General features: G+C 48.4%; 2 protein-coding genes across 5 annotated transcripts in view; one reads left to right on the forward strand and one right to left on the reverse strand.

Annotated features, from left to right (window-relative positions):
• Nucleotides 1–15,849, reverse strand: part of FAM83G (family with sequence similarity 83, member G) — a 29,182-nt gene extending 13,333 nt beyond the window's left edge. Inside the window, exon 1 of the mRNA XM_006901194.1 lies at nucleotides 15,331–15,849. Within this exon, the coding sequence (XP_006901256.1) occupies nucleotides 15,331–15,849 (519 nt within the window). The remainder of the gene's footprint in view (nucleotides 1–15,330) is intronic.
• The window catches only part of SLC5A10 (solute carrier family 5 (sodium/sugar cotransporter), member 10), an 89,167-nt gene that overhangs the window by 53,030 nt on the left and 9,626 nt on the right, over nucleotides 1–26,511 (forward strand). The gene's annotated exons all lie outside the window — the stretch shown is intronic.

The following is a 26,511-nucleotide window of genomic DNA, read 5'->3' on the forward strand; positions in this document are numbered from 1 at the left end:
GCATATACTAGCTTCTGTAGTGGTCGGCAATAGGGAGAAATAATATGTGAGCCAAAACCACAGGAAAGAAAGCTCAGCTGGCCTGAGGTGAGAGAGCCCAAGGCAGCTAGAGCAAAGACTGGGAAAACCAGCTGGCAGGGAGGGTGCAGCCCCTTGGCCTCCTTCCTATATCTGGGCAGAGCCAGAATGAGCTAGTGTCACTGTTGCCATCTGACCAGGTCTGTCACATCACCACAGGTGAGGTCCACTGCAAATCCTGACTCAGGGTGGGGACTCAGAGGTCCAGAGGCCCCAGCCACAATTGTAGGCCAGCACAGCTGACTACAGTGTCCATATGGGTGTAAGGACACAGCAAGGGCGAGTAGTCAGTACAGGGGTGGGCCTGGCCCCGGGCTTGTAGCCAGCATGTGTGTACCTGCATGCCCACTGCTACTTGGAGAGGCTGGCAAGAGGCTGGGAAAGGCTAGTGTCCAGCAGGTCCTGTCAATCCAATTCTGTTATACGGTTTGTGGGGGCTCAGGGGACACTGCCATACTGTGAAATCACAGGGGACGCTGTGGACCTTTTGTGATTCAGGGGACTGTGTGGTACTCTGATGGCTCAGGAGATGCTGTGGTACTGTTGCGGCTCAGATGGCACTGCTGTACGGTGGTGGCTCAGGGGACTTTGTGGTACTGTGAGGGTTCAAGGGACTGCTGTGTGATACTGTGGGGGCTCAGGGGGCTGTGTGGTACTGTATGGGTTCAGGGGATGCTGTGGCACTGTGGGGGCTCAAGAAATGCTGCTATACTATGGTGGTTCAGGTTTGAGACTGGAAGATATGGTACTGGTATTTCAAATATCAACAGGGTCATCAAGGAGGACAGATTCAGTGGTTCCCTAAGATAGACCAGACAGAAAACCACAAGGTTTTGTGGCCTAATTTCAGAAGCAGATGTCCATGTCCATATAAAAAGTAAAAAAACACTTATGGATCACAACAGAGCACTGAGATTGGAAAATGATACCCTAGGTTCAAAGTCAGTCACAGCATAATGTGCTGTGGCCAAAGCAATGAGCGTGAGCATGCTAACAGGGCAGATTCGAGACCAGAAATGGGTTTATCCCATTGCACATGGATGAGCCAGAAGCTGTACCTCTTTGATAGTAGCTAAGATACAAACCACTCATCTGTCCCACAGGCAGCAGAGGGGAGGGTGTCAGGGCAGGATTGGAGTCTGGCCACAGGTGTTCCTGCTGCCAACCCCAACCAGCAGCCAGCTCTCTAGGCTGCCTACCACACCTGTTCTAGCCTTGGCTCTAGTCTGAGAACGTCTGGTGAAATTCTACCAGGCTTGTTCTCTAGGCCTTATGGAAGGGAGCTTGGGTGGCCTAGTGGTAAGACGCTGTGCTGCCAACCTAAAGGCACATGGTTTGAATCCACTAGCTGCTTCTCAGGAGAAATATGGGCAGTCTCTTCCTGTGAAATTTATTGTCTCTGAAAATTCTACTGGAGGGGCAGTTATGGGTCAGCTCCAACGGGATGGTACTCAACAAGAGACTATATAGAGAGCTAAGGCAGTTAGACTGTGAGCCTTCACAGATCCAGATGAGAGTGCCAAGGAGACAGGAAGATGTTTGTGTCCCATATGGGCTGTCCCCAAGCTGTCCAGAATGCCCACCTGAAGCCCCCACCTCATGGAAACCCACTCCTGGGTGGGGTTCCTCCATTCTTGCTCACTGAGCAGGATCATTCAGGGTGACGTGACCCAGAGCCCCCAGTGCAGGAAGGGCCCAGCCACAGGCAGCAATGATCATGACACAGTGCCCTCGTAACCTTGCTCCCCTGAGCCTCCCAAAGCACTGGGGTCCCAATTTGTAGCTAGATATCCCAAGGCTCTGCAAGGCTATGCAGCAGAACCTGGCCCAATCTTAGGCCTCCAGCCCCTTCCCTGGGATAAGCCTTTGTCTCAGACTGCCAAGGAGTGCTGCTGGCCCACCGAATGGTGAGGATTCTCCTACCTTCTACGGGCACAAAATGTTTGCCTTTGTGAAGGGCTGCCTTGGGGCAGAGGGCATGTGCAGAGTTTGTGCATGAGACAGCAGGGCTGAGCCAGGGCAGGAAAGGAGGACCTGTTCTCTGATCCCCAGAGATTTCCAAATTGCTCACTGTCTCTGAAGAGATGCTCTTGAGAGGCAGTGAGCTCCCTGTTCCAGGCATCCAAGGAGAGATTAGAGATTGCTTGTAGAAGGAGGGACAGGCCAGCAGCCTCCACAATCACTTATGCAGTGTCAGAGCTAGTGACGAAGGAGGTCACAACAGCCCTAGACAAGCTGGCATGACAAGACTCTAAGGGGTTAAGACAGAGACATCTTCCTCTGGGATTATACCATCCCAGAGTACCCTTGAGCTGGACAAGCCACTAAGCAGGCACACGTTGACTCTGTAAATGGGCGGAATCTGGGTGCAGCCAGCATGCTTCTCCCTGAGGTACAGTTCCCTCTCCCTGGGCCAGGGGCTGGTACAGGCAGACAGGGACTTCTTCTGTGCTCACACAAGAGGATGTGCTCCAGTAGCACCATGCCATTGGTCCTGTATGCCTTCTCACACTCTGGTAGGTAGGTAGCCCCAACCTAGGCACTGCTGTGGTCCTACAGGGTTGGAGGCCGTTATCATGGCTCTTTGAGGCAGGGGACTGATTGCCTCTGAGGCAGGAGTCTTGAAGAGGACTAGTAGCAAGAGGGCCCAGTGGTATTTGGACTGCTGATGCTGGAGGTGGGTAGTAAGGGGCTGATCTCCCAGAAAGGATCCCTAAATGATCTGGTCTATAATCAGAGTCACATGAGCTGGCCATATATGACCAGACTCATGTAGGCCCTTTGGCTAGCGATAGTACAAGCCAGCATACATCCTCCTCCTTGTACAAAGACATGGACACTGTGCACAGGGTGTCTTTCCTGGACTAGTACTGTGATGTCAGTCACTGGGGCAGAGTCCCTGCCTGTGTGGGGTGGTGAAGCTGAGGGCAGCTCCAGCCACTCAGTTCAGTGTCTCAGTTCAGGAGCCAGTTTCCTCATCTGCCCCCTGGGAGCCCTGGCCTGGCTCTTCCCTTAGCACTTTGTCAGGCTAGAAACTACCTGTGGGTCCCACAGACCTTGAAAATGCAACCACAGAACTCAGGAAGGGCTTGGTTTCATCAATGACTCCCTGGTGCTTCACCCCAAGTAGAAGTATCGGGGTTGCTGTGAGACTGGGGGGAGATGAGTACAAGATAGTGGTGATGCCAGCAGACATAGTGCTGGGGAGTGGTCACCTGCCTAACACTGTCCATGCTTGGGGCTGCAGTGAGGTGAGACCTCTTCTGCTCATCTCCCAGGGAGGTGACACGCACAAGGCTCCCTGGCTCGGCTGCCGCACTTCCTTTGTCCTTTCACCCCCGCTCCACCCATGGAGCCTAACTTCCCTTTATGCCTCTAGTCCTCACCTCTTTTCCATGGGCTAAGAGTGCCTCTGACTGAGCTCCTGCACTAGCCTTGCTCAGCCTTCCACCCCAGTCTCCTGATGACTTCAGAATGCCATAACATCTTAGAGGCAGGGACAAGCTCTGAGGAACACCCCATGTTATCATTGCAGAAAGTGTGGCTCAGGCTGGCAGAGACTGGCCCAGGCCCAAGGCTCTTCCACAAACACCTCTGGCATCTGCGTGGCCAAAAAGAGCGAATGTCCATGCTGTGGCTGCCATCTCCTAGAAACACTGCCTCAAGTCCTATGCAAATTGCTGCTGGTATAGAAACACAGGGCAGGGGCTGTGGGTCAGCCAGAGTGATGTCCTCCCTGCAATTTTGTGGCAATCTCTGAGCCCAGAACAGATGGACCCAGAGACAGAGTTTCTGGGCTTCAGCTAAAGTGCCAGAATTTGAATCAGCTGCCCTGTCTCTCTGGCCTCAATTGCTCCATCTATCAAATACGGGGTAAACAGAATATTCCACAGCTCACTCTGTTCTGAAGACCAACTAATGGATACTCAGGTGCCCAACATAGCCTCGGGACCAGCTAAGCACTGGCCAAGCCCATGCACCATAGAGAGGAAGTCTTTGGCTCCCATGATTCTACCTCCCTCTCGAGAAACCCTATGAACAAAAGGCCTGAAACCCCTCTACAACTATCAACATTTATCAAAATTCACTGAGTTTCTGAAGGCATGTTATTTAGCAAGTGGATGCCACTCCTGTTTCCACTTCCCTCTGGCACTATTTGCCACAATTTCCCTGCATTACTGGGCACCTGCTTGTACTGCCCCAGCAAGCACAGCTGGTATTCTCGAAACATTCCTGTAATGAAAGGCATGTTCTTAGAAGGTGGCATCTTTCCGATAACTAGCTATGCATCCGAGACCTAGACAGTGAATAAGGATGACAGAATAAGAATTGAGACCTTTGAGCTGTGGTGTTGGAGAAGTGCACTGAACATCCCATGCATGGACATGAGAACGAACAGATATGTCGTGGAGAGGGTGCAATGGAGTGCTCTTTGGAGGCAAGCATGATGAGGCTTCATCTTACATACTTTGGACATGTTGCTAGGAGATGCTATTCCTTGAATAGGGACATAATATTAGGAAGGGCAGAGGGTTGGCGAAGGAGAGGAAGAACCTCAACCTGGTGGACTGACACAGTGACTGCTGCAATGGGCTCTTGTGTGTTAGGAAGTATGAGGATGGTGCAGGATAGGGTCTGGATTCAGATCTTTTGTTAATAGGGTTGCTATGAGTCGTACTTGACTTGACAGCACCTAACAGCACAACAGGTAAAGCAGGAGATAGGACACATCCCTGGTATACACCCTTCTCGATTTCTGATGACTGCCTCTGGGATTCCCGTTCTTCTCAAAATTAGCCACGGTTTGTTGTGATTTATATACTAAAATGCCTTTGCATAGTCAATGAAACACAGAGAGACATTCTTCTGGTACTCTCTGCTTGTAGCCAAGATCCATTTAACATTAGTTGTAATATCCCTCCAGCCTGCACTTCTGGCAGTTCTCTGCTGATGTGCTGTTCCAGTAATTTTTGGATAATTTTCAGCAGAATTTTCTTTGCATGTGATATTAATGATACTGTTCAGTAATTTCCACACTCTATTGGGCTACCTTTCTTTGGAATGGGAGCAAATATGGATCTCTTCCAGTCAGTTGGCAAGGTGGTTGTCCTCCAGATTTTTTGGCACAACTTGGTGAGGGCATCCAGGGCATCATGTTTGCTGAAATATGTCAACTGATATGCCATCTATTCCGTCTGTTGTTCTTTGCCAACCTCCATACCCTTTCAATCTAAATGCAAAATAGATCTTCTGGGAGGCTGAGCTCTATAAGGAGGAATGTGGCATCAGGATTGGAGGAAGACTAATCAACAACCTGCATTGTGCAGCTGATACAACCTTGTTTGCCAAAACTGAGGAGGACCTGAGGCATTTTCTGCAGAAGGTCAAAGACAGTCTTCTATATGGACTGAAGTTCAACATCAAGAAAACAAAGATTCTCACAACTGGGCCAATTGGCAGTATCATGATGGATGGTGAAGAAACTGAGATTGCTAACAGCTTTATTTTGCTTGGCTCCACAATTAACACTCTTGGTATAAGCAGCTGGGAAATCAAAAGATGAATTGCACTGGGAAAATCTGCTGTCAGAGACCTCTCCAAGGTACTGAAGAGCAATGTCAGCCTGGCAATTATATTGCGCTTGGTCTTTGCGATTGCTTGCTATGCATCAGAAAACTAGACAATGAATAGGGATGATAGAAGAATTAATGCCTTTGAGTTCTGGTGCTGTAGAATACTGAATATACCCATAGACTGCTAGGAATATCAACAGGTTCATCCGAGAGAGGATGAAACCACATTGCTCCTTGGAGGCAAAGATTATGAGGCTCTGTATGACATACTTTGGGCATGTTGCAAGAAGGGATCCGTCCTGGGAGAGGAGCATCATGCCTGGGAGGGTAGAGGGACAGTGCAGGAGAGGAAGACCCTGAAAGAGATTGATTTACTCAGTGACAGGGGTAGTGGGGGTAGGTGTGTCAATACTGAACAGGGTTCAGAGCTGTTGTACACAGGGTTACTATGAGTTGCAAGCGTCCCAATGGCACATAACAACCAACAGCCGGTAAAGCACGTTTCTGAAGAAGGGGCAGGGGAGGGCAGAGACAGTAGAGAGGAAGGGAAGCATAGGTTGGTCCTGGAAGTGGAAACCACTGGCCTGAAAAACAAAGGAGCCATATCATGATGGCCCTGGCCTCAGGAGCAAATTTCTTCTCCATGACTCTCACCTCACGGGCCTCCATTCCCTAAAGCACCCTGCTGCAATTCCCTTGCTATCTGTACATACTGTTCCTCTAGCTGGGATGCTACAAGCCCCCAACTATCTATACATATTGTTCTTCCAGCTGGGATGCTCCAAGCCCCCCAGTATCCATACAAGCTGTTACTCTGGCTGGGATAATGCAAGTCCCCTGCTATCTGTTCATGCTGTTTTTCTAGCTGGGATGCTGCAAGCCCCCTGCTACCTATACATGCTGTTCTTCCAGCTGGGATACGCCAAGCCCCCCACTATCTGTACATGCTATTCCTCTGGCTAAGATGCTGCAAGCCCCCTGCTATCTATGCATGCTGTTCCTCTAGCTGGGATGCTGCAAGTCCCCGGGTATATGTACATGCTAGTCCTCTGGCCAGGCTGCTTTCCCTCTTTTCATTCCCACTGGATAAATGTCTGCTCATTCTTTAAATCCCAACTCAGAAGTTACATCTCAGGCTCCTCTCATTCATAGTTCTGACACAGCTATCTCCTTGTGACTACATTCCTGGAGGTACCATCTCCCCAAGGTCTGAACCCTGAGTTCTAGGTAAAGGTGGGAATTTCCTGCCTGTAATGACAATCATTGACAGTAACAATCCTGTAATGGCTCTACCTTGCCTTGTACCTCACAGACCACAGAGATTTTCAGAAGTAGCTTAGGCATAGTCGACCAAGTATCTATTTCTAGGTGTTCTGAAGCAGACAGGGAAAGCAGACACATACCACCCCACCAACACATACCTGTGAGAGTAGGTGCTCAGCAAGCACTAGTTGCTATTTCCTTCCCTCATTCCTCTTGAGTGGACAGGCTAGGAAGCATCCCAGCTGAAAGGCTGATGAGAAGGCAGTAACTGACCTGTTGAAGCTGCTCCCAGGATTGGAGCTGCACAGGGAATTCTGCAAACGGTCTTAAATTTTGGGGATAATGACCACAGAAAGATGTTGGATACAACTTCAACATTTAGCCACAACAGAAAAAGAGAGACTGAATTTATTCTCTTGTTTTAACCAACCAAAAACCAAAACATATCAAACAATGGTTTTCAGACAATGGACAAAAGGCAGAGTAGTAGAGATTCCTTGAGATCTCTGAAAATGGGAAAACAAACAAGATGCACCCTCTATGTCCTAGCTTACTGCCTAGAGAGCTCCTGGCATGTGGAGCCCAGATGGAGGCTGCAATTTCCCTATGTTGAGGATACAGAGTTTAGAGTTTGTCGTGGAGAGTTGGAAGGATTGCATACCCGCGAGGAGAGAGGCCCCACAGAGAGAATTCAGAGACTGGCAGAGGTGCCTTTCAAGTGCAGTGAAAGCAGATGTGCACAAGATGTGAGGAAACTGCTGAGCCTGGAAGAGCAATTGCTTGTGCCCACACAGAGCCAGGAATAGTTTATATTCCTATCAACCAGAGTGGAGATATCTCCTAACACACAGGGCATGCAATATGTTCTTCAGAAGTTATTGCCTAAGGCAAGATCAAGGTCAGCAAACTTTTTCTGGGAAGGACCAAGCAGTAAATAGTATAGGCTTTATCAGTCACATGGTCTCAGATGCACTCAACGTGGCTGCTAAAGCATGAAAACAGCCATTGATGATACATCAACAAATGTGTATGTTCTAATTAAACACTGTCCACAAAAGCAGACAGTAGGCTGAATTTGACCTTTAGTCCACGGTTTATCAACCTTTACCTTAGAATAAAGTCTGCTCTGGTCCTGTCTAATAAAGCTCTAAAACTAGCTTAAAAAGCATTAAATAGTTTTCAAGTAATTTAATTGCATCTTAGCACAAAGAACTCCAATATTGAAGGGAATAGAAAACAAAAGAAGTAACTTCCAGCATCCCACAATATAAAATCCACTACTGTCTGGCACCCAATAAAAAATTATCAGGCACATCAAGAAAGAGAAAAATATGACTCAAATGAGAAAAAAAAAATCAAAACCAACCAGAACTCATTACAGATGTTAGAACGGATAGGTAAGGGTATGAAAACAGCTGACGTGTGTTCCATGTGTTAGAAACTTTTAGTAGCAACTATGGATGATATTTTTTATAAGACTCAAACTGATCTTCAAAAAGTAAAAAGCAAAACATTTGAGGTGAACACTACTCTGAATGGGATTAATAGCACGTTAAATACAATAGAAAAGAAGGATAACAAACTTGAAAATATAACAATAAAAACTACAAAAGGACACACAAGAATAAAAACAAAGAGGGAAAAACCCCTTTCTGTGGATCAACTTCTTCTAACACAATATGTAGGTAAACTCTATAACTTGTGTTTTAGAAGGTGGTTGGAGGAACAGAAAAACATTTGGGAGGAAAAATAGCCAAAACATTTCTACATTTGATGAAAATGATAAAGCCATAATGGGTGCAGGTGTGTCAGTGAGACTGGCTCAGGACAGGCTTCAGAGCTGTTGTATATAGGGTTGCTATGAGTCACAGGTGACTCGAATGCACATAACAACAACAACAACATAAAGCCACAGATCTAAAAAGTTCCATGAATTCCAAACCCAAGAGAATTGAACAAAGTCATTTCAAGACATGACACACAATCAAATTGCTAGTAATAAAACAGAAGCAAAAGTAGGAAGAGGAGAAGAAAAGATAAGGAGTTAGCTGGGGTGAGGGGGAAAAGACCATTACATACTGTGAAGCAAGGATGACAGTAAATTTCTGCAACAATGTGAGCCAGAAGACACGGAGTAACCTCTTTAATGTACCAAAGGAGGGGAAAAAGTCAATTTAGATGTCAATACTGGTGAAAATGTCTCTCAAAACCCAAGGATGAAACAAAGACCTTCTCTGACACAAATGTGAGAAAATTACTCCCTGCAGATTTGTACTATAATTCTCATCATTCCTTCTATCTCTCACTATCACTCTTATTGCAGCTGAGTGGAAATTGACTCATAGGAGACCCTCCAGTGGGTTTTCAGAGGCTGCAAATTACACAGGAGATTGCCTATCTTACTCTAGATGGAGGAACTGAGGTTCCAGAGACTGCTGGACTCCATGGTCCAGGCTTGGCTCTCCCCTTGCCATTCTGGGATGCATTGGAGTGTGATGGAGCTGAGAAGACTCCTCTCCCACCCTCTAACCCCTCCTCCACCAGCAGGGTGGGACAGATTTGGTTACAGTGCTTGAGTTCTCCCCAGATCCCTGAGGTGCTGGCATGATCATGAGACGTTAGGGAGGCCTCCTAAGATTCCTGGCATGGGTGCTGGAGTGCTGGCTCTGCATAGGTCATGCTTCCAGCCAGCTTCCGGCACTCTCCAAACCAGTTTGCCCATGCTCTGCCTCTGAAGACCTGTTCCTGAGTGAAGAATAGTTTATATGACAACCTTGTTTTGTCCTCGTAGGTAAATGGGAAAGGAGTCAGTGTATGTGGTAAGGAATGCTGACTCAAGCCAGAGTGAGAACTAGGCCAACGTGTTGACACCCAATTGGCCTTTTCCAGGCACCAAGGAGGGATAGGAATGACCACTCCCACTTCAGAGAGGGAGTCTTGTCCCAGGCAGGGGACCCTGTGTATACATACCTAGCTATGACCCAATGCACTGCTCCCAGATCCCTGCTTTCAGATCATGGATACTGAAAGGGGACCATCAGCACTGCCTGGACAGTCAATGTTCCATGTCCTCTTGAGTTCTGACACTCAGTCCCTGGGTGGCTTAAGTCAGGGTACTTTTGCCTTCCATGCCTCAGTTTTCTCAGCTTTGTCAGTAATGCTGGCTTTGGACACCTTTCCCCTCCAACAGTCACTGACTCTGTGAAAATCTCCCTTCCTTGGGATTTTTTCTTAAGAGAGATTTCTTTGTTAAGAAATATTTTTCTTAAGAAAAAATCCTCATTATGGTCAATTAGAAGAAGCTCACACCTCTTAAGTGCCAAAATGCTGCTGTGTCTGGGGTAAGGAGAGTGCATGACCAGGAGGGCTGTCTCCTTCTCTCCAGCCTGTCCCATAGGCACTGGCCTCATCTATTGTTCAGAACTGCTGCTGAGACAAAGAGCTGAGCTTGGGAAAGGTGACCAGTCCTGCACCTGTGAGGAAGCATGAGGACAGCATCCCTCCCTCTTCCTGCTGGCCCCAGGGCCACCCAGCTTTCAGGCCTGAAAGCAAGGAGCCAGCCTGTGAAATCATCTGCCTGTCAGGAAATGGCATTAGCAGGGAACTTTCAAAATGAGAAATCTCAGGACAAGAGATTTTGTTAGTTTCTGAAATCTTCCTGTCTAAACACTGTGGACAGCTATGAGGTCATTAAAAAGAAAAAAGAAAAATAACAACCCTCTGCATCAAAGGGATTTGTCCCAAGATAACACTAAGGCAGAGCTGTGGCTCCTGGGTCACTTGATCTTAACTCTATCCTATTCCATAAAGTGCCTGCTTGACCTCACCACTTATCAACCACACTCTTCAGAGATGCTCTTAGGAGAGAAGTAAGGATTCGGAGGGAGGAAAGGAGGTTGAGAAGTGGCATTACTGCTCACCAGCTATATGTTAGACGCCATGCTGAATGCTCATCTTTTTCTATTCCTATGTCATCACAGTTCTATGAGGCATACATTAGCTTCACCTGGGCAGTGAGAAAGGCACTACCTCAATAAGGCACTGTTACTTTCCAGAGTGGTCATAGCTAGATGAATGGCAGAGCGGGGCTCAGTCCTGAGTTTCTGCAATGCCACATCTGGGAAGGGCTGTCTGAACTCTTGGAGGTGATGCGCAACCGACTCAGGGCCAGCATATAAACAGGCCTGACTCACTGCTTCCCCTGCCAGTCATGGTGGTGTGCACTGGGTAGAAAAGGGCTGCTATTCCCCTGGCAGGGAGCTGCTTAAAAGCCTCCACTAAGATGTAAATGCCATCAATGAGGAAGTCTTTGTGGCTGGAGCCACTGTTGGGTGGGATGATGTTATCTGAGGTTCCTACCCTGACAGGTGAGGGCCTGGGGCCAGGGTACGGTCTTGCCAGGCAGGCTCAGGCAACTCCCATCCCATGCCCAGGCTTGTGGGCCCAGCACTGAGGTTTTGTGCCTGGGACAGCCAACTGGGCCACATCTGGTGTTGTCCAGAGTTGAAACACTCTTTACCTCTCTCACAGTTCCTAGGTGGCACTGTAGCGACAAACAGTGGCTCCCATGGCAGTACTCTGTGGTTAGCCCCAGTGTCTGGATGCCTGATGGGACCAGGGACCTCAGGAAAATGTTCTCATTGTCTTGTGTTCAGCCACGGTGAAGAGAGGACTCAGATTCACCACTGAAGGCAGGGCTCAGAAGAACAGGTAGGGGGCCTATAGACCTGGGTTCTGGTTCAGGCTCAAGCAGTTCCCACCACTGTGACCTCAGGCAAGTTATCCACCCTCTCTGAGCCTTGACAAGCCTCAGTATCCTCATGAATACAGAAGAGACAACACCCACTTTATAGAGTTGTTATGAGGATTCAACAATGCCAGAAGAGTGCTTGCTCAGCACCTGGGCTGTTGTTGGCTTAGAATAAATGCCTCATTAAGCTGTTTTTATTCTCCCGGAGCCAAGTCACCAACCACAGCTTCAGTGTGTGAAGGTGGGGGCTGAGCAGGAAAGATGTGGGCTCACCAGGCTGCTTCCTGTGTGGCCTTGTGCCAAGCTTGCATGTGGGTATGCTGTCTGGGTTTCGCATCTCACCTGGACCAAGAGGTCTGCCAGAGATGGCTAGGGACCCTAATGTTACCATGTTTTGGTGGTAAGGGCGGTCTTAGCTTCTGGGAGAATAGCAATCTGCTGAGATACCTACTTTGTTCCCACTGAGGCAGCCCCTCTCCAGCCCAACTTCATCTCTCTCTGTCGGAGGAGCCACATAGCAAGACCAAGATCAGTGTTCCCAGACATGATGCTACAGGCCCAGCCTCTGGGGTGCAGCTAGAATGCCCAAGCAGGTTCCCCCCCCTCCAGATAAATTAGGAGCTTTCATGGAGTGGGCAAGGGCAAGGTATAGGGTAGGCTAAGGATAGGCATCCATCACTTGAAAAGCAAGCAAACGGGAAGTAGTTTAGCTCAAAAAGTGTCAGAGAGCTGGAGCCACGGGGACTCACGGAGGCTCAGAGGGTCAAGCTGAGTGTCCAGGGTCACACAGAAAGCTAGAATCAGACCCAGGACGTACCTGTCCCTATCTCAGAGGAGTCTGTACCATAAACAGCAGGGTGTCAAAGCGGAAGAGGCCTTATTTTACAGATGGGATGAAAAGGCTTGTAGAAGAATGGGGGCAGGACAAACACCTAGCTCTCTGGGCTCCCAATATCCATGCTCACGGTTCAAGTCTTTACGGGATGGGTGCAATGCAGATGGGAACACAGCCCCTCCTAGCAGCTGTGCTGATGTGACTGAGGGTGCTGGGTCACTTTCTTGCCCCAGGACCTTTCTGTCATGCTGACACAGGGCAGGGTGAGGAGCAAGTGGGCAGGGTGAGGAGCAAGTGGGCAGGATGACTCGTCCCCAGCAGCCAGTCCAGTGTCTCAGTTTCATATTAGGGGGCTCAACAAGTACAGTCTCAATTCTAGGCTCAGGAGGGGACATTCTCCAAGGACAAGAGCAGAGAGGACAGCAAAGGGGCAAAGAGATGAGAGGTAACTGGAAGAGAGAGGTAAGGCTGGGAGTGCTCTCAGCAGATGGGCCAGGGAGGAGGAGTGGCCAGCCTGGACCAACTGGCCCTCCCTGCCCTGCATAGAACTCTGCCCTGTGGGGTCAGGCAGAAGAGCCCAGGTTAAGGGCAACAAGGGCTGCTCTCTGCTCCTTTACCCAGCAGCCAGTGGGGCCCCCTTTAGGCAGGGACTAACCAGTTTGGCCTCAGTTTTTACCTCTGAAAAATGGGGCAGATAACACTTCCGGAGATTATAAACTGCCAAGTACTCGGTAAACAGCACCTAGTATTATTAACTTTTCACACACACACACACACACACACACACACACACACACACACACACAAGCCACCACATATCCCCACCATTCCTCTGGGATAGATTCAGCAGGGAAATGTTGTGGGCCTTGCTCCCATACCACTCCCCTCAGTGCCTCACTTGCAAGACAAAACTACATGACCTGTGTCCTGACTAGCTGGTCCCCATTCAATCAAGCTTGCCAAATCTCACACAAGCACTCCCGTCAAGGGCAGAGCATGAGTCTCTATTCTCCTCAGAGTGAAAGGCACAGTGGGGCCCACCTGCCAAGGAGGTTGCAGGAGGCCCTGCCAGAGGCTCCCATCAGGCCTGTGTTCAGATGTGGGAGCTACTTCTCTTGACTAGATGGTTTGGGCAAGTGACACTAAAAACTCTGTGGGGCTTTTGTGAGAGAACAAATGAGGCTACAGGGGTCCCAAGAGACTACAAAGGATGACTAAGCCTCTGCTCTGGCCAGAGGATGTGGGAGGAGGTGAGGGAGGCAGAAGGTGAACCTGGCCCCAGGCACCCCTATCTGGCTCTATCACTGGGCCAGGCCACCTGTCTTTCTGTCTGGGAAAGATTAGACACTTCTGTTGTTCCCATGATAGACTGGGATCTGGTGTCAGCCTCCTTCCCACTACTGGTGGGGAAGGCATATTTGGAGGAGAAAGAGACCCCCACAGGGCCTCAATTTCAAATGGGAGTGAAAACCCTCCTAGCTACCTGGGTACAATGACCTCAAGCAGGAGATTCTGATGTCAGCAGGAGTATGGGAGGCTACATAACCTGAAATCCATCTCAGTCCTTCCCTCTTTTTCCTTCTCACCCTTGTCACCCGATCCCATCCAGACAAGAGCTCAAAGACAAAGCTTTTTTATCTCCACCATCCCCATTTTGCAGATCAGAAAACTGAAGCAACAAAGTTACCTGGGTTAGCCAGCAAGTTGGGACAAGGCCTTGGCCTTTTCAGAAATGTAAGCTATGTATGGCGGCCTTGTCTGCTCTTGACCTGTTTGTGGTTTCTCTCCTGAAGCCCTGTCAGCCAGCAGGGTGGGCCACACAGAGTAACTGCCTAATTCTGGGTCTGTTTCCTCTCCTGGCCATCACCTGGGAGGCTCAGCTGGGAATATCTCACTCCCAGACCCCAAAGCTAGGGCAGACATTATCAATCAACTACCACTCTACTGAGCCCAGATCTGGCTTCAGAATCCTTTTTTTTAAATAAATAATTTTAATGAAAATTTACAGAGATTTAGGAGTTCCATTCATTCATTGTTGCACTTTTCTCCCTGCCCATCCCTACCCCTCCAATTCACTCTTCTCTTTGAAAAGTAAAAGAAAAATTCTTTGTTATACAATCCCTCCCCCCAAGTCCACTCCACTGTGCAGCCTTCATTCTGGACTCCTGTCGTGTCAATAATACCTAATCATATACCCCTTTAAAATAGAATCCTTTTCTTAGATGTGCTAGTGGTGAGCACAGATCATGTGCCAGCAGAGGATAGCCACATCTGGGCCTCTGTGATGGGTTCCTCACAGCCTGATATGGGAAGGAGAAGGGTCCAGACTATCGAGGTTTCTTTTAAGGGCAAAATTCAGTCCAGGTGAACAAGACCTGGCTACATCCTGTCTCCACCACTGAGGGCCGACTCCACCTGCACAACGCGTCCTAAGATGCAAAGGCCTTCCTGCCGCAAAGCTCACAGAAACGCTCACGAAAGATATGCACCAGCTCCTGGCCACTCGGTACAGCCAGGGACGAGCCCAACCTGAGCCAGGACGCCTGGCGAGCCTTGGTCATCCATCCCACTGCCCCACCTCTTCAGCCCGCAAGTCAGCGGGGGAAAAGCCACACAGAGCTTCCTGCCCTGGCAGCGAGATTCCTCCCTAGCTCACTCCATTGCATGGGCCTTTGAGTCACCTCCAGAGGACCCAAGCATCTTGTCCTTGTGCAGAGAACCCGAGGGGTGCACAGCAGCAAAGGAACCCTTCTCTGGGGAAGCTCACGTAACAGCTCTGGGGTCCGAGTGAGCGGGTTCGAGTGACCTTGAGGCCGCTGGCCAGAGCTCACCTTTTGCGCTTGACTGATCATCTTGCGCACCACCTCTTTGATGTGGGCCTGCCCGTCGATGGGGGGCTGCATGTAGACGCTGGCGCGCGTCACACCACGGTAGGCGATGGTGTCCGGCCAGCCCAGGTCCAGCTGGGGGATGGAGCGGTCAGACTTCTGGGGCCAGTACTCCAGCGAAGGCAGTGGCTCGGTCTCCTTAGGGGCCCCGTCGTCCGCCCCGCTGGCCCCCTCACCTTCGCCGGCCTCCTCCGGGCTTTGGGCCCCACCGGAGCCCCGCAGGTCCTCTGATCCGGGGTCGTACACCTCGATGGTCTCCAGGATGCGCTGGAGTTCTAACTCCGAGAGGAAGTCGCGGATGTTTTCCCGCTTGAGCACCTCGTAGAAGGCGTTGGGGCCGCGCGCCGCCAGGGCCTCCAGCGCCAGGCGCTGCTCCTCGCTGTAGAAAAACTCGGGCTTCGCCTCGCTCGAGCGCCAGTTGACGTGGCCATCGTCCAGACACTGCACCTGGGAGAAGGCCATGGTGCCCTGCCGGCGCCCTGCGGCGGGAACGGTAACGGTAACGCGGCCGGAGGCGAGCTGTCCGGGAAGTCCGGTGCCAAGAAGTCCGGCGCGGGGAGACTCCGCGTCTGCGCCTTAGTCCGCCGCCCGCGCACCAGGTGAGACGGCGGGGACGGGGCGCGGCGGGGCGGGGCAGTCTGGCCGGGGCGGTGACTCCCCGGGAGCACCCTGAACCCCAGCGACTTTAGGCGGGGCCAGGTCAGGCTCCGGCTTGAGGGAAGCTCCTGAAGCTGGTGGTTGGGAGCCGAGGGGTCGTCATGAGCACAGGGCACACAGCCTCTGGGTTCTCAAGAGCCACTCTGGTTCGGCCGCTCCATGCCGGAAGAGAGGTAGGAGCCAGGTCACCGCGAGGTTGGGCTGGCTCACCTGGGGTGGGCGGGGCGGCGTCCAGGACGGGCTCTCTCACGTGGGGAAGGGTGGCGACTGAGTGCAGAGGCGGGGTGACTCAGGTGTGGTCACGTGTCGCTGGGTGTGGCCGGAAGCTGATTCACCGGGTCCCCACGCCAGTACCCGAATTCTGAGCAGCTCTGGGGCCAAAGGCAAGAGCGAGGAGCTCTGTAGTCAGAGGGAGAGTTCTGCCCCAGGTCACACCCCTGCTCCTCTGGTGACCCTTGTGGAGGCAGGATTGGGATCCAAAGGCCTAAACTCCCAGGTGAGGGCAGCACAAGGCCTGTGCTGAACGACGTCAGCAGGGATTGGTGAGCATTTGAGGGAGGCTCCGCGTCCCAGGAGGGGATCTTTCTTATAGGGTTTGTCGGGGCCACATCTGAAGATTGGCTGTCGGAATGGGAACAGCAAAGCGCATTGAGTCTCACCTGACAAGTGGCATCCACCTTTCTTCAGGTGCCTCAGCCAGGGACCCGACCAGCCCCTCCTACCTGGGCAGGGGAGAGGTGAGGAGAGGACACTGTCTGAGGAACTTCCAAGATTGAACAAGTTGGATGGCTCCCACTTTCCACCTGCGCAGAAGCCTCCAGTCCCTCTCTCACTCCTCCTACCCTGAGCCCTGACTTTCCTCTCTGGCCTGACACCTCTGTGGCCCCATCAACTTACCGCTTAAGTTTCAAGCCAGTAGCTCCCAAGTGTTCCCAGCGGCTCCAAGGTCCTCCCATGCATCCTGACCCGGCCACCGACATTAAGGGGAGCAGATCGCGTAGAGGGAGCACAGGCTGAGAGGCATACCCTGTTTTGCCATCCACAACAAGATCCTCATCAGTCTCGGTTTTTCTTTTGTACTTACCACTGGAAGGTCTCTAGGTTGCTGACATCTGCAGTTACAGGCCAATAATTATAGATTCATAGAAAATTACCAAACAGTCTCTCCCAGTGGTAAGGTCTTCCTTGACTTGACAGAAGTACAGCCTGCAAAGCTTGTTTAGATGGCACCAGTTTACACACTTGTGTGTGGAGCTATGCTGTTATATTGTGTTTTTGTGTCACCACTATCGCTATCAAGATACACAATCCTTCCAAACCACTATGACCTCTTTTGTATATCTCCCCCTTCACTATTCCTAACCTCTGCAAATGGCCAATCTGTTCTCCATCTCTATAATTTTAAGACTCTTCTATAAAATGGATCCTGCAGTATATAACTTAACAGAATAATAAGATCATGGGATACAGTGGTAAAATTCTTACCTTCTGTGCAGGACACTTGGGTTCGACTCCCAGCTAGTGCATCTCATGTGCAGCAACTACTCATTAGTCAGTGGATGCTTGCCTTGTTGTTATGATGCTAAAAAGGTTTCAGAAAAGCTTTCAAACTAAGGATACAGGCCTGGAAATCTAATTCTGAGAGCCATAGGTGTCACGTCCTTATGGCCCCATTCCATTGTGGGAGGAGTTGCTATGAAGCTGGGCTCACAAAATGGCAGCTAACCACAACCTTCTGAAATGGCCTTTTTTTACTAGACTTAATTCTGTGTAAATATATCTAGGTTGTTGTATATTTGTTCCTTTTTTCTTGCTTTTGGAGGTCCTTCAGGGATGTGAATGGTTTGTACTCAACTATTAACCTAAATCCATTCAACTTGTTGTTGAGTTAGTATAGACTCATAACTGATCTCCAGCCAGTTTTCTGAGGCCATAATGTACACAGGAGACTACTCATCTTTCTTCTTTAGAGTTGCTGGTGAATTTGAACTCCCTACCTTTGAGTTGGAAACACAACTCCTTATCCACTAGTCCACCCAAGCTCTTACTAACCTAAAATATTTTTTATTAGACTGTACTCAGTGAAAGACGTGAGTCAAGGTTTTGTCCTTTTTCCTTATGGATTCAATCTGTATGTTGAACAAATAAGAAGACTAGATTCTGTGAAGAAGAATGTAGCATCAGATCAAGATTGGAGGAATACTCATCAACAACCTGCATTATGCAGATGACACAACCTTGCTTGTCAAAACTGAGGAGGACTTGAGGCATTTGCTACAGAAGGTCAAGGATTGTAGTCTTCAATATGGAGTGAAGCTTGACCTCAAGAAGTCAGAGATTCTCACCTCTGGGCCAATTAGTAGCACCATGAGGGAGGAAGAAGAGATTGAGGTTGTTAACAGCTTTGGTTTGCTTGGTTGCACAATCAGCACTCAGTCAACACAATCAACATTGGTACCAGCAGCCAGGAAATCAAAAGACAAATTGCACTTGGAAAATCTGCTCTCAGAGACTTCTCCAGAATACTGAAGAGCAATGATGTCAGTCTAGAGACCAAGGTGTGTCTGATCCAGGCTATGGTCTTTGCAGTTACTTGCTGTGCATCAGAGAGCTGGACAATAACTAAGGAAGACAGAAGAAGAGTTCATGCCTTTGAGCTGTGGATCTGGAATAGAATATTGAACCACCAAGAAAACAAATAGGTCTGTCTTGGAGAGGGTGAAACCAAGTTTCTCCTTGGATACAAGTATATTGAAGCTCCATCTTACATACTTTGGGCACATGGCCAGAAGGGATCAGTCCTTGGAGAAGGACATTAAGCTTGGGTGGAGGGACAGTGCAGAAGAGGAAGACTCCAGATGAAATGGATTGACACAGTAGCTGGGACAATGGGATTAGGTGTGTCAGAGTCAGTGAGACTGCCTCAGGGCAGGACAAGGTTCAGAGCAGTTTTACTTAGGGTCTCTATAAGTTGCAGGTAACTCAATGGCACATAACAACAACAACAACCCAAAGATCTGATGGTTTGTGTCCTCAATGATTAAAAACCAAGCTCACTGTTCCAACTCATGGTGTCCCTTCATCAGGAATCTTAAATCTTAAAGGAAGGAGGCTGTACACATTTCTTCATTTGATGGATTTAAACTGCTGAATTTTTGCTTAGCAGTGGAACAAACAATGCACTATGCCACCAGAACTACTTTTCATAAAGATTAAAGCCAAGAAACCAAGGATTTATTGTTGCTGATAGGTGCTGTCATATTGACTATGACTCACAATGGTCCTATGAACAAGGGGTAGGAACTTTGCCCTATGTTGCACCATAGTCAGAATCTTTACCAGAAATCCACTGTTGCAGTCACTTTATCAATCCATGTTGTAGGGGGTGGGGGTTCTTCCTCTCTGTCATCAATGCTGTTCCTTTGTCCTTTTCCAAGAACTGGTGCCTTCTGAATACATGCCCAAAACATGTGAGATGAAGTTTAACCAGCTTTTCCTCCAAGAAGCACCTGGTTGGACTTCTTAAGATGGATTTTATTCTTTTGGCAGTCAGCTATTCAGTACTCTTTATCAGTACCAAAATTCAATGACATCAGTTCTACTTTGATCTCCTTATTCATGGTCTAACTTTTACATGAATATGAAGCAACTAAAAATATCATGGCTTGGGCCAGTTATACCTTAATCTTCAAACTGACATCCTTGTTCTCTAGCACTTTAAAGAGGTCCTTGATGTAGATTCTCCTAATGCAACTCATCTTTTGATTTTTTGACTGCTACCATGGGTGTCAGTTGTGGAACCAAGTAAAATTAAATCCTTGACAACTTCAACCTTTTCTCTATATATATATCTTGATAGTCCAATTGTGTGAGGGTTTTTGTTTTCTTGATTTTGAAGTGTAGTCCATATTGAAGGCTGCAGTCTTTGCTCTTCTACAGTAAGTCGTCTTCTTCATTTTCTGTCAGCAAGATTGTCTCATCTACATAGTGTTGATTGTTGATGAATCTTCCTCCAATGCTGATGCTATATTCTTCTTTATGTAGTCCAGCTTCTTGAATGATTTGCTTAGCAATAGGTATAGAGAAAGGATACAACCCTGATAAACGTCTTTCCTGATATTAAGCCATGCAGCCCTTTGTTCCTTTTAAACAACTGCTTCTTGGTCTATTCACAGGTGTTCTGGAATTTCCACTTTTCTCAGTGTTATCCATAATTTATTATGATGCATCTCAAACTAAAACAACCCAACTCATTGCTGTCCAGCCAGAACTGCTCATGTCTCCAGTGAGTTTTCTGAACCTGTAAATCACAGAGGAAATTGTCCATCTTTCTTCTATGTAGCTATTGGTAGATTCCATACGCTAAATGTGGTTAGCAACAACACTCTCCATGGACACTACCCCAGAGATCCCTTTATTACGATACACACAGTCTAATGCTTTTGCATAGTTGATAAAACACAAGTAAACATTTTTCTGGTATTCTCCAATTTCAGACAAGCTACATCTGACTTCAGTAATCACACCAGTTGTATATGTAGATGTAGTGAGCAAATATTTTCTTCCAATCTATGGCTTGTTTTTTCCTCCTCTTTACAGGTTCTTGTGAAGAACATGCTTTTTTTTTTACATATTTTTTAGATCTAACATAATTGTTTCCCCTTCTATTTATGGACTGTGTTTTGATGTCAAACCTGAGAACCCTTTGCCTACTACTAAGCCCTGAAGAATTTTTTTCCTAAATGTTTGATAGTTTATATTTAGATCTTTTGCTCATCTTTAATTCCTTTTTGTATAAGGTGTGAAGTTTAAGTTACAGTTTATTTATTGTTTTGCATATAAGTGTCCCCAGAAGCATTTCTACAAAACCAACTCCCTGCCCTGAAGTTGATTCCGACCCTGTGATGTGTAGGACTGAGTAGTGTCCGTAGCATTTCCAAGGCAAACACCTCTTTTTTATCCTGCGGAAAAATTCTTTAATCACTGAATGTTTTTTTACCACTGCACCACCAGGGCTCTTTTTTCTAAAAAACTCCAGAAACTCATTGTCCTAGAGTGGGAACTGACCCACTGTTGACCCTCCAATGGGTTTCTGAAGCAGTTCATTGTGTGTGGGAGATTTCCCATCCTTCTCTCAGAACAGCTGGTGGAGGTGCCACCTTTGGGTTAGCAGTCCAACTCCCTTCAGAGAACTTATATATTCACCCAGATCACGCAGCTGGGCACTGGGAATGCGTTCTTGACTGAGGTGCCTGGGCTGTCTCTCAGGGATGAATCAGGCCTGGTTAGGGAGTTGGGGGCACCCAACTGTCTGAAGCAGTGTATCCAGTGGCCTCCTTGGGAGAAGATCTTCAATTGGTCAAGCAGTGACAGAAGGTGGCCTGCCTGCCGGCACCAAAGTCTTGTCCTGTGTCACAGTCATGTTTTATGGGGAAGGTAAGATAGACATGGGGCTTTTGCAGCCCAGATATATCATAGGCTCATGAAGTCCCATTGTGTTTGTGAGGGGCAGAAGGGAGTTCAGGCAAGGTGGGCAGAGAGGGGAACAGCATAGAGCGGTCCAAGTGGTACCCAATCCAAGAAGAAGACTTACCAGAGGAATGGTACTGGTACTACAGATCAAACCTGTTGCCATTTAGTTGCTTTGGACTCTTGGTGAGCCTCTGTTAGATTTCCTAGGCTGAAACTCTTTACAGGAGGAGGCATCTTCCTCCTATGGAGCACCTGGTGGGCTCAGACCTCTGACCTTCCCCTTTACAGTCAGCAGGCTGGGTTTAGAAGAGTCCATGGTACTAGGGATATTATAGCTAATGTTAGATGGATTTTGGTTGAAAACAGGGATCACCAGAGGAATCTCTATCTGTGTTTCATTGACTAGGCAAAGGAATTTCACTGTGTGGATCACAACAAACTGTGGCTGACTCTGGGAAGAATGGGAATCCCAGAACACTTGATTGTGCTTATGGGAAACCTATACTTGGACCAGGAGGCAGTCGTCAAAACAGAACAAGGAAACATTGCATGGTTCAAAATTGAGAAGTGTGTACACAAGTGTGTATCCTATCCCCATACCTTTTCAATCTATATGGGGAACAGATCATCTGGGAGGCTGGGCTCTATGAGGAGGAATGTGGCATCAGGATTGGAGGAGGACTCATAAATAACCTGCATTACACAGATGACACACCTTGCTTGCTGAAACTGAGGAGGACCTAAAGCACTTGCTGCAGAAGGTCAAAGACTGCAGCCTTCAATATGGATTGAAGCTCAGCATCAAGAAAACAAAGATTCTCACCACTGGGCTGATTGACAGCTACATGGTGAAGAGATTGAGATTGTCAACAACTTCAGTTTGCTTGGCTCCACAATCAATACCAGCAGCCAGGAAAGAAAAAGATTAATTGCATTGGGAAAATCTGCTGTCAGAGACCTCTCCAGAGTACTGAAGAGCAAGGATGTCAGTCTGGAGACTAAATTGTGCCTTATCCAGGTCATGGTTTTTGCACTTATTTGCTATGCATCAAGAGATGGACAATGACTAAGGATGATAGAAGGAAAATTGATGCCCTTGAGCTGTGGTGCTGGAATATTGAATATACCATGGACAACTAGAACAAGCAGGTTTGCTCTGGAGAAGGTGAAACCAGGGTTCTCCTTGGAAGCAAGGATTCTGAAGCTCCGTCTGACATAATTTGAGCATGTTGCAAGGAGAGACCAGTCCTTGGAGAGAGACATCATGCTTGGGATAGTGGAGGGACAGTGCAAGAGAGGAAGACCCTCAATGAGATGGATTGATTCAGTGATTGCAGTTATGAGAGTAGGAGTGTGAGGGACAGTAAGGTTGGCTGGATAGAGGCAGGGTTAGAGCTGTTATACATAAGGTCGCTATGAGTCGCAAGTGACTCCATGGCACCACCTTGTGGATCCTGTGATTTCTCCTGCTGGGGATGGAGTGCTGAAGGAGAGTTAGGAGCATGGGTGGATAGTGTGGGCAGCATGGTTCAGAGTTCTTTCCATCTGCTAGCTGGCAAGACAGGACAGAAAGCAGAAGGTGGGCAGTGAGGGGATGGAATAGTTTCATCCTATAGCCAAGCATAATGGCCACCCATTAAGCATATGGGCCGAAAGGACCTTGGACAAAGATAGCCTCCAATTCTGGATGTACTCACCTGGTTGAGGGTGCTGATGGGAAAGTGGAAGCCAGGGCAGGAGTTCGGGCAGGGCTGTAGACGCCAATGCGTTGGCAAAACTAGAAAAATCTTGGTCAGTTCCCTGGCATTAAAGGAGGAGAGGCTGTTCCTTCTTGTTCATACAACCTGACAGTGGCCAGTAGTGCCAAGGCCCTGAAGTGGGCTGAATAGAAATTGGAGCAGTATCCACTGGGTCAGGCATTCTGTGTCATTATGTACTGTCCCTCCAAGGAGGGCAGAGCCACACAGGTGGCCTGTTTAGGCCTAAAGGTCTCTGATTGCTGGATCCTAGTGGCCTCCAAGTATTGCCACAGTGCCCCCTGCTGTGTCCTGGCCCAGCTATGCCCTTTCTTGTTCTGAATTTCTTCATTTGCAAAACTGAGAGGGAAGAATACAACAATGGAGAAACAGGCTGAGCTTGGACATGTTCCTTCAGCATTGCTCACATAGCATGCACAGCTGCATGGATGAGTAGGGAAGGGTTGTTGGCTTGAGGAGCAGGAAGTCGTGGGAACCCTTCACCTGTTTACTGGACATGGCCCCATGTTGGGGCAAAGGCTGAGAGAAGAGATCAAGAGATCTGAGATGCAGGGAGAAGTGTGAACTCCTGAGCTTGCAGCTGATATCCATTTAAAGCGAGCCACAAATGACTGGGATGAGTTAACCAAAACCCAACCAGATGATCCAGGCTGTGAACTAGGGTTGATTGCTGAAACCTAATGGCTTACTCTGGACTGGACAATGCTTATGGATGCAGGATGCTCAAAGTTTCCAAGTTGAACAGAGAATCCTTCAGCAAAAGGGATGTGCTTGTTTCCTCAGAGTCCTGGTTTGATGTTATTTTTATGTGCCGTCAAGTTGATGGTGACTCATAGCAACCCTATGCCTATAGGTCTGAACTCTTTCCTATCTGGAGCCAATCTCATTGTCTCTGACACACTTACGCCCTTACTGCAAATCCTGTGTCAATCCATCTTATCCAACGTCTTCCTCTCCTGTGCTGACCCTCCACCATTCCAGGCATGATGTTCTTCTCTAAGGACTGGTCCCATCTGGCAACATGCTGCCCAAAGTATGTCAGACAGAGCTTCAAAATCCTTGCCTCCAAGGAACAACCCTCTCTAGGACAAACCAGTTTATTTTCTTGGCAATCCATAGAATGTGTGCCTGGTGCTTCTTGGGTGGGCTCCTGATGCAGGCCTGTGGTTTTTGGATATGTGCACACAGGAGACCAGTGTGGACAGACCTGAATCCCAAGAAAGTCCAGAATGCCTGGACTGGAAGGCTAGAATGGACACTAGAATGCCTCTAGCTATAGTGGTCTCCAGGAAAAAGGAGGTGGGATGAAAATACAGAAATCAGAAGAACAAAAGGGGTAGAGATTATCCAGTCAGGAGCCATACACAGAACAGGACAAGAGGAGAGAAGTGGAACATTATGTTACCATTCAAATGTCTTAACACTGTGTGGGCTGGTAGGTTCAAGAGAGAGTAAGGGGGCACCATGCCCACTCTGAAGTAGGATGAGGGTGCAGCACACTTTAACTCTCCTCCTGGGTTTTGTGCAACAGATGTTAGGCTACAGACTTAAGAAAGAGATCAGAGAACAAGAAAGAAAGCTTAAAAGCAGCTTTATTAGGGGAGCTCCTGGGTGAGGTTCCTTGTTCTGAAGATGCAGGAGGAAGTCACGCTTTGAGCATATTGAGGAGGGTTTTTATAACAGGGTCTTCAGGAAGGGAAGGGAAGGGAGGGACATTCCGTTGTGATTTATGGTTCATCCATTAGTTCGGCCAGGTGGGAGAGGCTGTTCACTCTTCTTATTGACGTGTGTATTCTTTAAATTCTTCATTTCCCCCCCGTGTACCTGTCTGGACCTAACAAGTTGTTGGTGGGGTGATTGTAAGGGAGGAAAAAACCCTCCACAATATAAATGAATAAAATACAATGTAAATGAAGGACTGTGTGGATTGTAATGCACATGCATGAAATACAATATAAACGAGTGATTAAAATATTAATAAAATAAAGAGGAAAACTTCCCCAAAGTGATGGGAGTGGAAGTGATCAGGTGGAGCAGCTAGATCAAAAGGTTACTGGTGCTTTCTGGATCCTTTCTTTTCTTCTTTCCTCCCATCCTTACCTCCAGCACAATTCACTCAACTGATTTCATTTGTTCAGAAAATATCGATCGATGCATTGTTCCCTCCAGGGCTGGGTGATACTAGACTGAGATGATTCAAACCCACTGTCTGCCCTTGGGGAGCTCCACATCTTATGGGGTGGTAGAATATGTAAACAAACAGGTGTGATTCAGTCCTCCTAGCCAGGAAGCTTCTGCTGCCTGGGGTGTGGGGGAGTTGGAGAACACTTCCCAGGACAAGTCCTTTGCATTGGGCCTTGAAATAGGAGGTAAACAAGGGTAGGGGACATTTTAAATGGGAGCAGCACACCAGGAGGGGAGTGCTCTGCCAAGGCATGGAGATAAGATGTGGCTGACTTCTGGGTGCTGGATCAGTAGATGCCTGGCCTGGGAGCAGTAGATAAGGGACTTGAATGCCTTTGGAAAGGATGTTTCCTCCAAGAAGCCAGGCTTCAGCAGTGAAGGTAGGGAGGTGATTCTGGAGCAGTGTATGACTTGATCAGAGCTTTGACTGAAGGCTGGCAAGATGAAGGATGATTGGAGAGGCTGGGAGAGGACCAGTGAGGAGCTGGCCTCTGGTTTAAAAGAGGACATGAGTTGGGGCCTGGGCCAGGGGCTGGGTTCAGGGACTGTTGGGAGGTGGAAGGAAGGAGCATGGGGACACTATTGGGCAATCTGCACTGGGACCATTGAGCAGGATGACCATCCTAGAGTCTAGAGCTTGGGAATATCAGTAGGGTGGATGGTGCAACTGGCTGGAAGCAGGCTCTCAGACTGCCCACTGAGTGAGTTAGGGTCAAGAGGGACCTCTCACAGTGGTGCTCAGGAGGAGAGCACTGCTGTCCACCACAGTGCTCACTGTGAACAGGGATCCTATTTACAGGATGCTGGTGTCTGCCTTGTGCATGGTTCACAAGCCAGATGGCCACAGTGTCCACGTGCTTGTTGCATCTGGAGTGGAGGGCTGGGCAGGTTCTTGTCCATGTCTGTGAGTGCTATTTTCTGGGGCACAGGCAGGGCACCTGGGCTTCTATCCAAAGCAGAGAGAGGCCATCTGCTCTGCTCTAGCAGCCCATTAAAGAAGCTTGGCTGACAGTTGATTTAGCAGTACACTTAAATTTTCTGGCCAGAGCCCAGA

Source organism: Elephantulus edwardii, unplaced genomic scaffold (genome assembly GCF_000299155.1).
Source record: "Elephantulus edwardii isolate Elephantulus edwardi_28Jun2011 unplaced genomic scaffold, EleEdw1.0 scaffold00314, whole genome shotgun sequence".
NCBI classification, from domain to species: Eukaryota; Metazoa; Chordata; class Mammalia; order Macroscelidea; family Macroscelididae; genus Elephantulus; species Elephantulus edwardii.